Here is a 16,754-nt window from a genome sequence, read left to right on the forward strand (position 1 = left end):
CTGTCAGTGTCTCTACCAGGCTTGACAGGAATTCTCATCTCTTTATTTTACTTTATATTATCTAACGCAATTATGAACATTGTAGTAAAAGTTATCTTTCCCTTTCTCACAAATCTAACGTTTCTGAAGTTGGCTAGTTAGGTACAATTTAATATGCCAACAATCCCCTTACAGTTATGTTAATGATAACAAATATGCTAGTTTTAATAAAGACTACGCAGTGGTTTTAAAAGTGTGTGGGGGGGTATCAGCAGAAAGTTTAATACACCGGCGAACAGAGTGCTCACCCCTGGACACTATCGCGAGGGACAGCATAGCATGAGCATCGTCAGGCGCATTTTCTGTAATATCTGCTTCAGCTGCAGCGTCACCCACAGGCTTACGAAAACACTGAGAAATAGTGTTGTTTTATATGCTTGCCTTTCATGATCTCCTTTTGTTTCATACCCCCGGTTGCACGAATGCTCCCAAAGTCAGTGATCGCACTTTTCTGAAACAAAACGATGTTTTATATCATTTTAAGTGGGCATAATTTATGCCTGGAATACACTAAAATACTTTTAACTCCGAACAGATTATTTTTTAACTAGACGTCTTACACTTGAAGACTTTTTGAAAGTTTCAGATAGAAACACACTAACTGATCAAATCTTCAGACTGTCACAGCTTTTCTGCAACAAGTCCAGACTGAAATTCGGAGCAAAAGTATTGTAGTGTATTTAAGCCATCTTTTCTAATGGCTATACCTGCGTATCATGTAGACTACACTCAACTCCACTCAACTCAACTTTATTTATATAGCGCTTTTTACAATTTTCATTGTTACAAAGCAGCTGTACATGAGACACATTGAATACAAGAAAAACAACTAAAGGCATATACCTGTAAAAACAAGAAAAAGTTGAAAACAACAAAAGACAGACATATACAAATGCTCCACACACACAATATGCATACTTACTTACACACATGGACATAGACGCACACATGCAAACACACTCGCACACGCACAGTGAAAGCACACATTTGGGATAAAGGAGAGAGAACCACATGTCAAATATTAAACGACTATAAATTCTTATATGCAATATTAATTATGTTTAACTTCTTAATTCTAAAGCAGCCCCCCCCGGCCAGGCAAATAGTACAAAACAATATGCAAACGGTGGCGTGGAACCCAAAACTACAATCGAGAAAAAAAAAATGAGGAGAACCCAGGCCCAACCAGGGGATTCCAGTTCCCCTCTGACAAAAGCTGCTGCCTCTGCACAAGCTCAACAGTGCTTGCACAACAAGGCTAAATAAAAAATTTAAAAAAATCCCATTCTCAGCTCTGCCATCAGGTCTGGGCATGAACTGCATCCTGCCGTAACCTTGGAACAAAAAGACAAGACTGGCTGAGAGTAGAGTACTGTTCTGTTCTACACCACTATGGCCACTTTTTTTTTAATAAAATACATTTAAATAGGAGACAAACTGGCCAAAGCTTCTAAAGCCCTTTCATATGGACTGGTGTTTTTTTACACAGGTGAAAGTGTCTCCTACATCTGGGCATTGCAGATGATCACGTGCTCTGGATGAGCGCATTGCGTAGTAGGTTCTCAAATTGATTTCTTTCAAACCTTTTACATTTAAAATGACTTATTTTAGCATTTTATTTAAAAAAAATTAGAGCAAGCTACTAGTTAATAAAACACTGAAATAAACTAGACTTAAATGCATTTATAATTACAACATTTGGTAATAAAGTGTTGAAATAATGTGAGTATCTTACCTAACACACTTCAGTAACGTTACTGCAGCACGTGCAGCACGTTCAAAATACAAGCTTTCTAGGGTAGAGCTTTTTAGGTCAAAATAATGAAAGTCGCTGTGAAAATATAAATCGGCAATCAGAGATGCACTTTAAATACCTGGATCAGATTTCCCAGAGGACCACTGGCTTAACAACAGCAAGTGTTTACATTGTGGGAGAAAAATAAACATGTTAGCATAGATACTAGATTTAGTAAATTTATGAAATCCGGTCGATTTTCGTACATATTTTTTGCGTACGTTCAGAAATTTTAAGTTAGTGCTGCAATACATATAGCCTGTAATCAGCTATAGGTCAACATGAAACTGTAATTTTGAGAAATGTACACCTACTATGAATTCAGTACTTCTCAGTGTTGATGTCAGTTTTTTAATAGACTAGAGCCCCAATACCTGCAGCTAGACAATGCTGCACCCTGGCGGAGGTTTAAAGTTAACACAGCTTTGTAACTGCGTTGCATTTAATTTTACATTTATGCATTTGGCAGACGCTTTTATCCAAAGCGACTTAAATTGCATTATCCTATACATTTTTACACTTAGATATATGCAATCCCCTGGGATCGAACCCACAACCTTGCGTCGTTAACACAATGCTCTTACCACAAAGCCACAGGAAAACTAATCTTTTGGTTGTGTTTATGTTAATAGACTGTGCTTTTTGACAAGAACATTTTGTGTGTAGCTAATGCATGACTGTCATTTAGATATGGTGATGGTGCTATATTTTGAGTTTTGGTATTTGGCCTAGGGTCATTGACCTGCATGCATTGTGAAGGACACAGTGGATTTTTACCTGACTGGTTACATCACACTCAGAATTACAGATTATAAAACTGTTTTGATTATAAATTACTTAAACCATTAAGGCAGTACTTTATTATGTGCTTAAAGTTGGCTACTACTTCAAATATTCAATGTCAGAATGGTGGATTAGGGCCATGGATGTGACATTATCAGTCAAAATTTGAAATATAAACTCTTATAGAATGTTTTAATTACCTTTATATCGAACCATCTGATTTTTTTTCCCTTAACCCATGTTGATAGTTTATACATTAGAAAATATCAGTAAATGTAAGTTTTTATACCAACGTAAAAAAAACATGCATAATGTGACTTAAAAAGACAGGTCTTAAGACATACTGTGTAAGATTTCTGTTAATGAAAATACACAATCCAGTAATAATAATTCCCAAACAAATGAAGAAGGGACAGCTCTTATAACATAAAATAGTTATTATATTTATATATGGCCTAGCCTATATTTTTATTCATATTTTTTTCCTGTGGGTGTTTGAGGAATAGAGACGTTATGGATGTGATAAACTTTAACTACCAAATATTAAGATCTGAGCTATCCATTAGTAAAATCTGGATTATCCTAAAGATGCAATAAGTAAAATTAGCTGGATAAAAAAAACATGTTTCGTGACAAACCCTTTATTTAACAATGTAATAATAAATACACATTACAAACTAAAAGACAAAAAGGCACATTTGTTATAAACATATCCACTGTTTCCTGCATATTTTATCAAATAAATACAACAAGAAGTCTTGTTTTCACATTGACACAAGTTGCATATATGACAATACCTGAATTTGTGTTTAGATATTTTAAGAATACAAAATATATCTGTAACAATCAAGTAGAGCTGATTACAACACTTAAGATGCATAGAAACAATCTTCAAAAGCATTGAGATTCTTTAAGGTTTCAATAAATATTATTATTATAAGTTTATTTTACCAGGAAAAGCACATTGAGATTTAAAATCTCTTTTACAAGAGCATCCTGGCCAAGATTTTAGCAACATAGCACATGTGGGTGCATAAGCAAGATCCATCCGTACACACATTACACAAAAAATTAAATCATATCAAAATAAAAAATTAAACAAAGCACCTCGAAGCAGTTTCTGTTCCAGTTCATTTTACATCACTTTAAAAACATCCATCGAGACCAGCTCACAAATTACAACTTGTTTTTCAAGTTGTGCAGTGGGAGCAACAAATTTAAATGCACTTTGCCCCATTTCAGTTCGCACACTCGGAACAGACAGCAAAAAAGTTCTTCTGACTGAAGATTATAACCCCCTACATGCTTTTTATCTGCAAATAAGAGGGAAGCTGACCCAAGATAGAATTATATACTAAGACATGCCAGTGTTTTAGTCTGGACAAAGCAGAACAACCAACACGAGCATAGAGCATACAATGATGAGTGAGGGCCCTGCAATTTGTTACAAATCTCTGCACACGATAAACAGTGTCCCAAGCATTAGCACTTGGAAGAAATGTAAAGGCCTTGAACTACCATCATAGCCACAATATAAGATAATACCACTGCTGTTATTCCTAATGTGCACTATAAGGCATAAAATATGTTGACATACAATATTATACATGTATTTCTATTTGTGTACAAACTTTATTGAGGCATTTTAGAATGATCATCTGTATTTATAACCCTGCTCTCCAATTCACTCAACAGAGGGACAGATTGTCTTCAGTTCCCTAAGCGTGAGTTTAGTATGCATTAACTGTTGGAAACCTCCCTCCTGATCATCCTGTGGAATTTCCTGTTCTTTAAGACTTGTGGAACCGGTAAGACATGAATGCAAAAATATGATCTACCTGAGGCCACCTTTACTATACAAAAGCACAGGGTAAAAAAAGTCCTCACCAAACTTGCTGGGCGTGCCTTGAGAAAAGTCTGTAGTTAGGTAACAAAGGCCACATTTTCCAAAAGATGCCATAGTGATAAGGCACATGGGCACACTCTCTGATGCTCCTAAAATTGAGTAAATATCTGGTGACTGGCTGAAAGAGTAAAACTTTCATCCTGGCTACAATCTCTAGGTTACCCAGGTTTAGCCATTCAACATAGATTACCCATTTCAAATTACCCATGAAGCTGAGTAAATGTCACAAATGAAATTATATTACACAATTCTGGCTGTAGGATGAGCAACAAACTGAATGTGGGAGTTCATAAAAGTAAACATAGAAGCTTAAGCATAAACAGATTCTATTCATGAGAATGGGCCATTGAAAACAAAGCATAAACAATTAAAATGTGTTCAACTATTTAGCATTACGCCGTTAACTTCTATCTGCTCATCCCTAGGACTAGGGGAAGGTCGTGAGATACAAAATACCTTTAATTTAAGGATAACAGTTGTAAATTGGTGAGTAAAAGTACTACACGATACATAAATGAAACACATAATGGTTTGGTTTTCAACTGCAAGTGTGCTGTAAACACAAGATGTCCATCCATTTATACAGAGATCATTAAATTAATTTATATTTTTCAATAGTTATATATAAATCTCTGTATGATGTCAAGAGAGACCAATATTAATTGCAAACTGTTTATAAATCAACAAAGAGCATTACACAACAGTGTCACAATCTCCATTCTGTGACTTCAAGCTTTGGGCATATGAGATTGCATGGCCAACAGTGAAAAACTGTACATCTTTGGAATCATTCTTTGGGTCATAGTAGCCGCCCCTCCTCAAAGAATCAACGACAGATGTGTTGACCTGCACCAAAAGTACACACACACCCAGCTCCTTGTAGTCCTTGCAAACCTCTTTCAAAGCGTTGACTCCAGCAGTGTCCAGAAACAGCATTGTACTGCAGTCTATGATTAACGTATGAAAAGTTGTGTGCTGTACTAAAAACACATTGGTGGACGCTTCAATCTCTCGCTTTTGTTCTTCTCCACCCTGTTCCTGTTTCTTCCGCTTGTCCAGTTTCTTACGCCTGGCCTTTTCTTTGAGTGGATCCAGTCCTACTTTTCGGTACAGTGACTTTTTAAACAGAGCTTGGTTGGCGTAGTAGATGGGAGCCTCGTAGCGGAAAACAGCCACCCCTTGTTGGGTATGAAGGCCCTTATATGACTCAAGGTCCTCAAATAGATCGCGATCTCCAGCTTGGCCAAGCTGAAGGACCTGTGCACACTGCGTTCGTCCTAACACGCAGAACGAAGATAAGAGAACTCCAACTAGTAGGCCCAGCTCAGTGTTTACTAATGCGGAGGTAGCCATTGTAACCAGCCAGATGATTGCATCTATGCGATTTACACGCCACATTTGGGGAATGTCTCCGAACTTTCGCAGCGCTCCACGGAGGTTGACGACTATGATGACGGCCAACACACATCTGCAGAGATAAAAGCAAAAAGACAGTCTGTGAATGTTAATAATAAATTCCAAGAATATTTTTCAGTCAGTGTTTGGATTAATGTCAAGTTTTGACAAAAAGTCAAATGTTGTTATCAGGGTTGCCAAGTCTGCTTTTTTCACAGACTTGGACTATTTTGTTTTAATTTACTTTTCTTTCTTTTTTTATTTTGAAGCCAAATACCAAATATATTCAGACAGATATTTCTATATTTGTGCTGGGGTTGTCGGGCTAGTTTGTGCTGGTCTTGTTATGCAGATCTGGCAACCCTGGCTGTAATTATAATGATACTGTTCATGCAAGCAAAAATAACAATTCATACGTACTTCTGCAACGAGTAGAAAAGAGGGGCAATAACAAGCAGGACAAGCAGCAGCACTATAGCAGTCACCAACCCTGAGAGCTGAGTCTGGCAACCAGTTGACTCCTTCACCAAAGTCTTGGTCAAAGCAGCACTGGTCGTGAAACAATGGAAGAAGGATGGGATAATATTACAAAACCCCAGAGCATACATCTCCTGGTTAGCATCCACCACATAACCGTGCTTCTTGGCAAACATCTCAGACAGAGAAACGGTAATGGCAAAACCAACAATGGCTATTGAGAAGGCATCGACAGCTATGTTGGGTATGAGATACCAGTTTGGTACCTGTGGAGTCATAAATCCAGTGGGAATGTATCCGGCTACATCAGACCCGTACTTTTCATTGAACTGACCAAAATGGGAAGCTAGAGTAGCAGCAATGACCACAAAGAGCTCAAAGGGGATTGGGGCTTTGAGTTTTGCCTTGAAGCGGTCATTTAGCTCCTTGGTAGGCACAAGCAGGAGCAAGCAGAGGATACTGGTTACGAGGTCACATACATTGGTATGTCCCAGATTCTTGAAAAGATTGATCCAGGTTCTTATGAGTGAGCCCCAGCCTTGTACCCGAGGAAGATGAAGGCCCAAAAAATACTTTATCTGAGATGTGAGGATGGTGAGAGAAGCGCCGGTAGCAAAACCACTCAACAGAGAGTCAGAGAGGAAGACTGACACGAATCCAACCTGTAGGAGACCCATCAACACCTGCAACACAAGAGCAAGTCAATTTGAGTATGCTAAAACAAATATGCATCGTGGCAGCTTTAGGCTATAATACTTTACAAACTAACCTGATAGACACCTGCTGTGAACGTTAGCGTCGCTCCCACCATGATTGCATAGCAACTTCTGTCACAGACTGGACCGGTGGTGTTTTCCACATTTACAGGAAAGGTCTGATTGGTGGATGAGGGGTATCCGGCCAGAATAAGTTCCCTGTCAACTACCTGCCCCACCAGCAGACACAGCACCCCAAACATCCCTACTGAGATATGCCTGGAGGAACCAAGTAGGGCATAGATAATGCTTGCAAAGAATGACGTATAGAGGCCATAAATAGGATCTTGTTCTGCCAGTAAAGAATAAGCGATGGACTGGGGAACCAACAGGATGCCCACGATTAAACCTGACATGGCATCTCCAATAATCCAGTCTTTGAAGCGGTAGCGAGGCAGCCATTTCAGAATTGGGATGGAATCTACAAGCAGGGCTTTGGCTCGATCGGGAGTGCAGCAACACTTTTTTCCCACCTTCCTTTTTAACAAAGATTTCCAGGGCTCCTTCTCTTTCTCACATTCTTCTAAAAGAAAGGGAGTGTCTGGCCCTGTCTTCACAGTGTCCTCTGCTGAAACACTTTCACAGACCTCCTTAACTGCCATATCGTCAGGAAACTTGTGCTGTAAAAGGCAACACAACAGCATGAATTAATAAAGCAAACAAGCATGACTGCAATAAGATGGGTAGGCAATTTTTATGAAAACAAAGATTTTTCTTTCAACATCATTTACTCAACCTTGTGTTCTTCTCTGTTTTCTAAATGAGGAAGGTTGAAAGTGAATTAACATTACCACTTCCAAAGATCAAATATTCATGGCAAATTAAAATGTAAATGCTATTATTAATGAGGCAATATTGCAACTTAAAGTGATACTGTAAAAATACAAATTCTTTACAAACACCTATATGACTTTCTTAATTTTGCAGAACACAAAGTATATTTTGAAAAACAAACCAAATGACGTTGGCCCCCATTGACTTCCAATTTTGTGTTCCAAAAAAGAAGCATATACAGTTTTATAATGACATTAGGTTGTATAATAAATGACAGAATTTTTATTTTTGAGTGAACTATCCCTTTAAGTTTTATTTGACTAACAATAGTTTCAATTTACATGAGGACCATAAAGGATTAATGATTATATACAGTTGTACACAACTGCACTTTGATTTTATTGTAAACTACTCATGAGCACATAATGTACCAGTAAAACTCAATGAAGCCAAAAATCCTACTAAGAGCGCTTTTAAACAGAATGTTTTGTGGCAGACTAAAGTGCATTTAAATGCATTTAAATAGTGATTTTCTCAAGCACCTGGTTGCACTCTAGCTAACTGCCAAGAGTCAAAAGTTCAGATGAACTCTAGTACACTTTGAAATTAGTGTGAAAGGAATCTTGTCAATTGAGAAAGGTAGATTTGGAAAGGACATTATTTTGTTAGTCATTTTAGATAAATTCCACATTAATATATAAATGTTCCTATAGATAATACAGTAAATTTCACCACCCTTTCAATTCCTTTATATTCCTGTAGGATTAATTTACATTGCACTTACAGATGTTTATCATAGATGTTACTAAAAACTGCAGTTATTGCAGTTATGTATGGGCAGAACAGAAGTATCAATGCACTCTAGCACTCGAAGGGGACAGCAGCAATTGTGGTCTTTTGATTCGATTGATTGGAAGGTGCCAGTAATAATTGATGTCAGCATTGTACACTGTGACCAACAACCTTCAGCAGCAAGCAACAGCGCTTCACACTGTACTTGACTATAGCCATTAAATTATTTGGTTGATTGTATTGTACACACAGGAGAATCTTTGAGGTTCAACATGGATTAAATGTACAGGTATGAGTGCACACCTTTATCCCCCCAAAGTAAAGTAGGGCATTTACTACATATTAATCCCCACCACAAATTCATATAGGCCAAATTCAGACATCTAAATTTTTTTGCCAATGTCACCGTTGGCTCGCTCACTTAAAAATTGTGTTGTAGTCAAGACCAAGACAAGACCAAGACCAGAGGCTGTCGACACCAAGACAAGACCAAGACTTTGAGGGGCTGAGACCAAGACAAGATCAAGACCAGCACTCCCAAAATTCATTCAAAGGATCCACAAAACACTAAAAACAAGAGATGCACCGATTGCAATTTTCTTTGCGGATTCCGATTTTATTATTAGTGAAACCTGCCGATAATTTTTTTTTTGCCGATTCCAATTTTATATCCACAAACTATAATTGACAGTATATAACATTAACTTTTCTTCAATAAACATTTTTTCATATTTTTTTATTATCATTACATAAATTATTGAACATTACAATTTCCCTAAATACAGTTTTACAACCTGCATTAAATAACAGAATCTTCTCTTGCCCAAATAACTCTTAAATTGAAGAACTCTGTGACTGAAAATACGTATAAATAATAAAATATAACTAAACTTAATCGACTCTCACAAAAGTCTAAGATAACAATAAAATACTTCAACTTTATTCTTGTCTGTTTCTGTTTATGAAACTATCATTGCTTTATTTTATTTTTTTATTGAATTTATATTGAATGTCATTTTACCTCAGTAAGACAATTAATCAGGTTGAATGGAACTTACATTTGTTTTACACATAGTGAACGACTTCAACATGAGTTTAGTATGTGTCAGAGTTTAGCATCACAGTTAGCATGTAGTACATACCTGAAAAAGACGGAGCAACGAAGGTGAACAACTGGATAGTCAAAAATTATCTGTGCACTACATGATGTGTGGAATCACTCAGTCACGAGCATAAATGAGCCGTGAAAGACAGCCGTCTTGAACAGACGTTTACTTGCATATTTGACATGATTGCCCGCGTCGCTGGCAACATACGATCGGCTTCAAATCGGCAACACGTGAGACTGACCGGCTGGTCACGCGCAATCATGTGAAAACCGTCTGATTCCAGTTTCTAACCGGTCAATCGGTGCACCTCTACTAAAATGTCATAATAAAATAATATTAGAAGTAACTTGTGTGATTTATTGTGCAGAAATGTATGTGTAGGATGTTTTATGTTCCATGTTTTATCACCCACCTACAGTAAAAAATGTCCAGGTAATCCAAAAACTAAAAATAAGAAAAGTAAATACACAAGATCAATATAAGTCTGTTGTGTTCAACAAAACAAAAAACTCAGTTACTTAATTAGTTTCATTGCTGTTTTATCTAATCAATAGCAAAATAGCTGTGTGTCGCTCAGAAATTCACAAAAGTTCAGATTTGTTCTAGATTTGTTTGGGACTAGCCAAAATAGAGCAAAAACTTGTGTTTAATTGTGTCTCGAGCTTATATCACGTATTAACTCAAGGCTTATTGATATATGAATATCACATCGGATGTTATAAAATAAAAACACAAGATCTCATACTGTACAAGTACCCTTTCTTCAATCACATCTCGGATTTTGTGGGCCTTTGTGTGTTGACAGATTTCTTAAAGACAACCCCCTCTTTCTTCTCTTACCAGGAGTAAGAGTAACAAAAGTAACTGAAGAATCAATACCGGCTTCAAGTACTACAACACTACTTAACACTTCTTTCTACTAAGCAACTTCAAAGGGATACTCCACCCAAAATTTCTGTCATAATCACTCACTCACCTGTAAAAAGTTAAGCAACTGACATTTCTGGGACATCATTGACTACGTTAGTAGGAAAAAATTAAATGATAGTCAGAAGTCAAAGGTACAGAAGAGTATTAGGGCCAAGCAATACAAAAATAATAGAACCATGTCGAGATTAAAGGGCTCATTTCACGAAAATCAGACTTCATCCATGTTTAAGTGCTAAAATCGGGTCTCTGGTGCATCTGCCAACTCAGAAAACATGAAAAATTACATTTGAGTAACTTGTGTCAGCCTATCTCTTCAATACTGGGAGCAAACGAGCGGTTCAGATTTCGCTCACTCTCTTAGGTAGCAGTTTTTATTATAATACCTGCATATTATAATGTGTGTATGGTTTGTAAACACGCAATGGGTTTGTCATGGTTACATGGGTTTCCACCACCCTCCTCAGCCCAACCCTAAATTACACTTAAAGACACACAGACCAAAACAGCGTGTTTCTCCTCACATGCAAAACTGGGCAATTAGAGCATTGTATAATAAGAGATCTGTGGTGTATTTTGAGCTGAAACTTCACAGACACATCCTGTGGACCCCTATTGGATTTAAATTACATTTGTGTAAAAGACGAAAAAAATGTTAAAGTCATTACAATGCGAAAGTAAACCCGCAATTTTTCAAGAAAAAAGGATTTATAAAATGTAGAGAATAAAGTATTTTCATTTTGAGAAAAAACTTGAAATAAAATGTTGCTTCTGGACGGCCACTGCAACGCGTGCAGTTGGTGTTAACGAATGTATAAAATGTCAAGTTTACATTAAAATCTCTAATTTAAACAAAAAACTGTTTATTTTCAGAATTATTTCGACATTTTTTTCAAAACACAGTGACTTTATTCTCAAAGTATAATGAGTTAATTCTCAAAATTTTACTCTAAGTTTTTTCCTCAAAAAACAACAACTTTATTCTCGAAATGTATCGATTTTACTCTCGACATTTTATTTATACTTTTTTTCTCGAAAAACTGCAGGTTAAATCTCGCATTGTAATGACTTTAATGTCTATATGGTTCCATCATTTTGCTTGGGCCTAATACTCTTCCGTAAAAAGGTGCCCTGAACTGTTTGCTTTCCTAAATTCTTCAAAATCTCGTTTTTTGTGTTCAACAGATCAAAAAAAATTATAATCATTTTTCCTACTATTATAGTCCATGATGTCCGAGAAATCTGAGTTGCTAACATTCGTCCAAATTATCTTTCTTTGTGTTCAACGAAACAAAGACACTGGAACAACTTGAGAGCAAGTAACAGATGACAAAATGTGTACCGCTTTTTACCATTTTACCACCAAGCAAAAATAAGCAATTATGAACACAGATACGTTAATCGCATGACTTTTTGTAACCTCTAAACTTTTTCTGAGGTTCTGTAGTCGACGTGTCAAAGATGGAGCCTCATTTTTCATTTTTAAGTTACAGTGGTCTTTTGAGTGCGACCTTGCGGTCAGATTGGTTAGAGAGCAACGGAAACTTGCATTAGCAAAGTTCACGGTGTACTACACACTGACTTTCAGTGTTAAGGAGCAAAAGCACTTAACACAGACACATACTGTAGGACACAGAAAAGAAGAACTGCAACTCAATGTAACATAATGCAGGGTTTTGAGAAAAAGTCAAACTGATACATGCTTTACGGGAGGTGAAAATTATAAAAGTAAAACTATTAGAAACATATTTTTATATATGTTTTTTATAAGTCTGCACACAGTTTCACATTCTAAAACGATGTAAATATGTAAATTGTGTGTGTTTTTGCAAAACAAAACAAATTAAATAAGACAATATCTTTATCTATTTATTTTAAAGAAACAAATGAGATGTGAGTTGAACATTTAAACGGGGTGAACAAAAGCTTTTATACTATAGTCTTGTTTCTTTTCTGTTCATTCTTTTAATAATTGGACTTCACTATTGAGTATTTTAATTTCTTCCCAAAAAAGTCATCATACCTTGTTGAACAAAATAACTACTCAATTCAAAACACGAACCACTTTTCCTTCTGATATAAAAATGATTTTTTAAATGCATCGAGTTGACAAAAGACAGTTCTCACAGTAATAAAGGTGTTCGCACCAAAGCTTTTGTTTTGCACTATCTTACCTAGACAAATACACATTTCCATCCAATCGATTAACTGATTTTGCTCTTAATCAGATGAGCTTTAACGTTAGTCATTTCAACACATGATACATTTCTGGCACAACATTTTTTGTAAGGTCAGCAGAATTCTCACCTGCCTACAGTGTTTAAATAAAACAGTCGTGAAACTGTAAATGTGGCGTGATTCATAAAAAACTCCAGTACTGTATGAATTGTATTGATCAATTAATATAAACTACAGTTAAACAAATTGTTGCGACGTGTACGTTACAACCGACAATGTGTACAAGAATCAGCCTATAGAATAATATTAAAAGTTGCACTATAAGGTGAAATTTACCTCAGACCGGGTGCGCGGAGATAACGTTTCATTGCATCATGACCATCCCAAAGAACAAATAATGACCCGGGACTTTTACAACATGGCATGTACACGAATGCTACTTAACACCAGGATCTGTTCCGTGGCGAGCGACACGTATGAACTGCCGTGATAAGTTTCTAAGATCACGTGTTCAAGAAAAAGAGGCGTGTTCGACTTCATGCCGAACTGCGCAAATTGATTGAAGAATGACATCAGAATACCGCGAGAGTGATTCAAACATAGGTTTCATAACTCTCTCGCGATACTTGGATGTAATGGCCGATGGGTCTATGTGACGCTGCAAAGAGCCGATCGCACCCAAACAGTACTACGGCGAAAATCTGAGTTTTATTTTTAATGTTATCGTCAGATATACCTACCTGATTAGTGAAAATCAGGATGAATAAATATTAAATATAATCCGTCGAAGCACGAGAGAAAATCAACAAAATAACGTCTAAATCCATATTTAATTTTAATTAGCCAAACCTTTTCAAAAGTTTTCTTCAACTTCCCTTTCCGTGATCTGAAGTTGAAAAAACATTTCACTTATTTTTTTTCATATTTAATTATTTTATTGTAGAAACTCATACTTTTTGCTTTCAGATAAAGAATTAACGGAAGAAGAAGAAAAGTAGCCTATATTATTCCAAGGATGATGGATCAGTCTAAAATCATTTTTGTATGCCCTATATTTTATTTTATCAGGAATTTCCTACACTTACCTAAAGAAATAAAACAAATAAATACAAAAACCTTTAGCAATATGTTAATCATGTAATGCCTTTAAAGTGCTTTTAATCGTAACCTTGAGCCAAAACAAATGCACTAATCTCCACATTTTAAAGCAGTTCTGTAACTAATCGCATCTAAAATCGCAAGTAAAGCTTTGTGGTGAGTCTAGTGACGAGTAGGGATACAACACAATCAGACTCATTTGTTTATACTTTAGTCTACAGTTTCTGCCTTTTCAAACTGTTCGAAAGAACTAGAGAATGAAGCTGTAGGAAATGTTCAAACCACAATATTCCTTGCTGATAAAAAAATCCAGAAAAAAACATTTTATGAATCTTGCTGTAAAAACCTCTAGTGTTAAGCAAAGTAATATATAACTTACTTGTTCCATTCCTTTCTTAAAGGGAGAGAATATCTGGCATTGCCATGCTTCACTGTTGAATCACTGTAACATGTCAAATATTTGCTTAGTAGTCCCACAATCAAAGAGTAACCAGGATATATTGCGTTATCAAACCTGAAAGGTAAAAAACTGTTTAGAAAACAAACTATTAAGAGGCTTAAACAGAAATTAGAGGTATTTTCAATGAAGAAATCAATCTAAAAATGTCAGGATTAGTAGAATATTGTGACTTTTTCGTTTTTACAAAATGTAGTTAGATCTTGCACAAATATTCAAAAAATCTTTCACGTCAATAGATTTGCATTTGACTGCATTTGTCAACATTCATTCCAGTCAAACAGAACGCCCTGCCAAAGGGTTGGGTCTAATCTTCTGTACTTTTACATCTGACATGATTAATCAAAATGAACTGATTATTCACCCATCAATCAAAAACATCTGAAAGGAATAGTTCACCCAAAAATTTACTTGACCATAGTCATTTTTATTCCTTTTATGGAAAGTCAATGGGGACCTTTTTTGGGGGGTGAACTATTCCTAGAATGAATCTGAACATTTGGGAATTATGAAAATCTTTCTTTTACCAATGTTTTTTTTTGTTCTGGAGTTAGATACCTGGATACGATTTCACTCGGTGAAAGCGTACGTACCAAATGTTTCAGCATTTTTCATTAAAATGTCACTTTAGTTGAATAAAACAAGCTAGTAATTTCCTTGAATGACTTACTGAGCGGCTAAGACAGAAATGTGTTTACATTGTATAGAGTATTAGACCCCGTGGGTTTGGCAGCAGCCGAAGAGAAACAACTGTGTTACTGCTATGAGACCCCAGGTTTAATCCATATAGCCTCCATATTCTACACAGGCTTGAGGAAATTCAGCCACGCTCCCCTGCGAAGATACAAAGAACACAGTGTATGAACCTTCTTGGAACACAGGGAGGGATTTCATTCCTGCGACGGTTCAGTATTTTCATCAGCATTTTCAAGATGATAAATTTGTTAAGTATTTTTAGAGTCCATGATACTGTCTAAGTAATACTCGTCTACTTTTGGAGCATGTTCTATTATTGTATTGAAACATTAATACTTTCGCTCCCTAACTTTATACTCCAGTGATCCATTCACAACACATGTATTACAGAGATTGATCACACTTTGCATTGCATTTGTCATCTTTAACCACTTGTGATTGGAATTTGAGCAGAATCTCTGATGCCTGACTTTATACAGTAAATCACTGACAACTTCAATATGTCTTGCATATATGTAATTGTATTACACAGCACAAAATAACATAAAAGGACACAAAATGTGCTTCTAGTGATTTGTCATTGCATTTTAAGGTCATGATCTGATAATAGATCTTGATAACATTCTGATTTAATGCAGCCCACTAGTCAACCTGATACAATTGTTTTTAATCTGAATGTAAAACTAACGTTTTCTCAAAATATGAATCTGCTATAGAATCACTGTTAGACAGTGTTATATAGAGAAATATGGAGAAATGTATAGAGTGATTTACATCTCTGCCTGAGAGACCATCCCGGTGTGGCACACTGCATTACTTAGACTTTATGAATGACACTATTGAAAGCAAGATTACTACGTGAATGAAGTCAGTGTATTCATTTAATTACAGATGCAAGTTGCACAGATTCTCATATTCACTATTAAGCTATAAATGCATAGACATTTAGGATTAAGAAGTGTTTCCTCTAATGAGAAGTCAGGCAGACAGGAGAGTATTACGGGAGTATTAATAAAATAATCTATACAATAATGGTAAAACGGAAACAACAAGAAATATAAATAAATTTGGATTTCAATTATCTGTATAAGATGCATTGTTTTACTATTTAAATTAAAATCAAACTTATAAGATAAAAGCCTCATTCCATTCCAAAAGGACAGTTAAGACCAAAATATGTTGTTATCTGTTATCCACCCTCACCCTAAATGTGAAACTTAAAAGGTCAATAGGGGCTGATGTTGTTCGATTACCAACATTCTTCAAAATATTTTATTTTGTGTTCTGCGGAAAATAAAGTTACCTAGGTTTAGGAGAAAATTAGGGTGAGCAAAATCATTTTCAATGTTGGGTGAACTAACCCTTTAATGTCTGGGCCACCTAGTGGTCATGTCACGACGCCCTTCACACCCAGCTGGAATGACTGAATTCATGATTTTATAGGAGCCCTACATGCAATTCATCGTCGAAAACAGTCTCCATTAAAGTTATATGTTGGACCCACCGCGCAAAAGAAGCAGAGATAATCTAAACTATCCAAACTATTTTGCTAAATCACGAGGAACGTGCATTG

The 16,754-nt window shown here is 36.1% G+C and overlaps 1 protein-coding gene across 2 annotated transcripts; it reads right to left on the reverse strand.

Annotated features, from left to right (window-relative positions):
- Positions 1-3,242: 3,242 nt before the first annotated feature.
- Positions 3,243-15,312, reverse strand: slc26a2 (solute carrier family 26 member 2). 2 transcript variants are annotated; one of them, XM_056770207.1, is made up of 5 exons: positions 15,184-15,312; positions 14,408-14,542; positions 7,165-7,770; positions 6,339-7,078; positions 3,243-5,991 (listed from the first exon to the last, which is right to left on the reverse strand). In XM_056770207.1, the coding sequence occupies exons 2-5, from the start codon at positions 14,414-14,416 to the stop codon at positions 5,217-5,219; spliced, it is 2,130 nt and encodes a 709-aa protein (XP_056626185.1). In that variant the 5' UTR covers positions 14,417-14,542; positions 15,184-15,312; the 3' UTR covers positions 3,243-5,216. The 2 variants fall into 2 exon arrangements, with proteins under 2 accessions (XP_056626185.1, XP_056626186.1); XM_056770208.1 differs by lacking the exons at positions 14,408-14,542; positions 15,184-15,312 and adding an exon at positions 13,267-13,402.
- Between the last annotated feature and the right edge of the window lie 1,442 nt (positions 15,313-16,754).

The sequence above is a fragment of the Triplophysa dalaica genome, chromosome 16 (assembly GCF_015846415.1).
Source record: "Triplophysa dalaica isolate WHDGS20190420 chromosome 16, ASM1584641v1, whole genome shotgun sequence".
NCBI classification, from domain to species: Eukaryota; Metazoa; Chordata; class Actinopteri; order Cypriniformes; family Nemacheilidae; genus Triplophysa; species Triplophysa dalaica.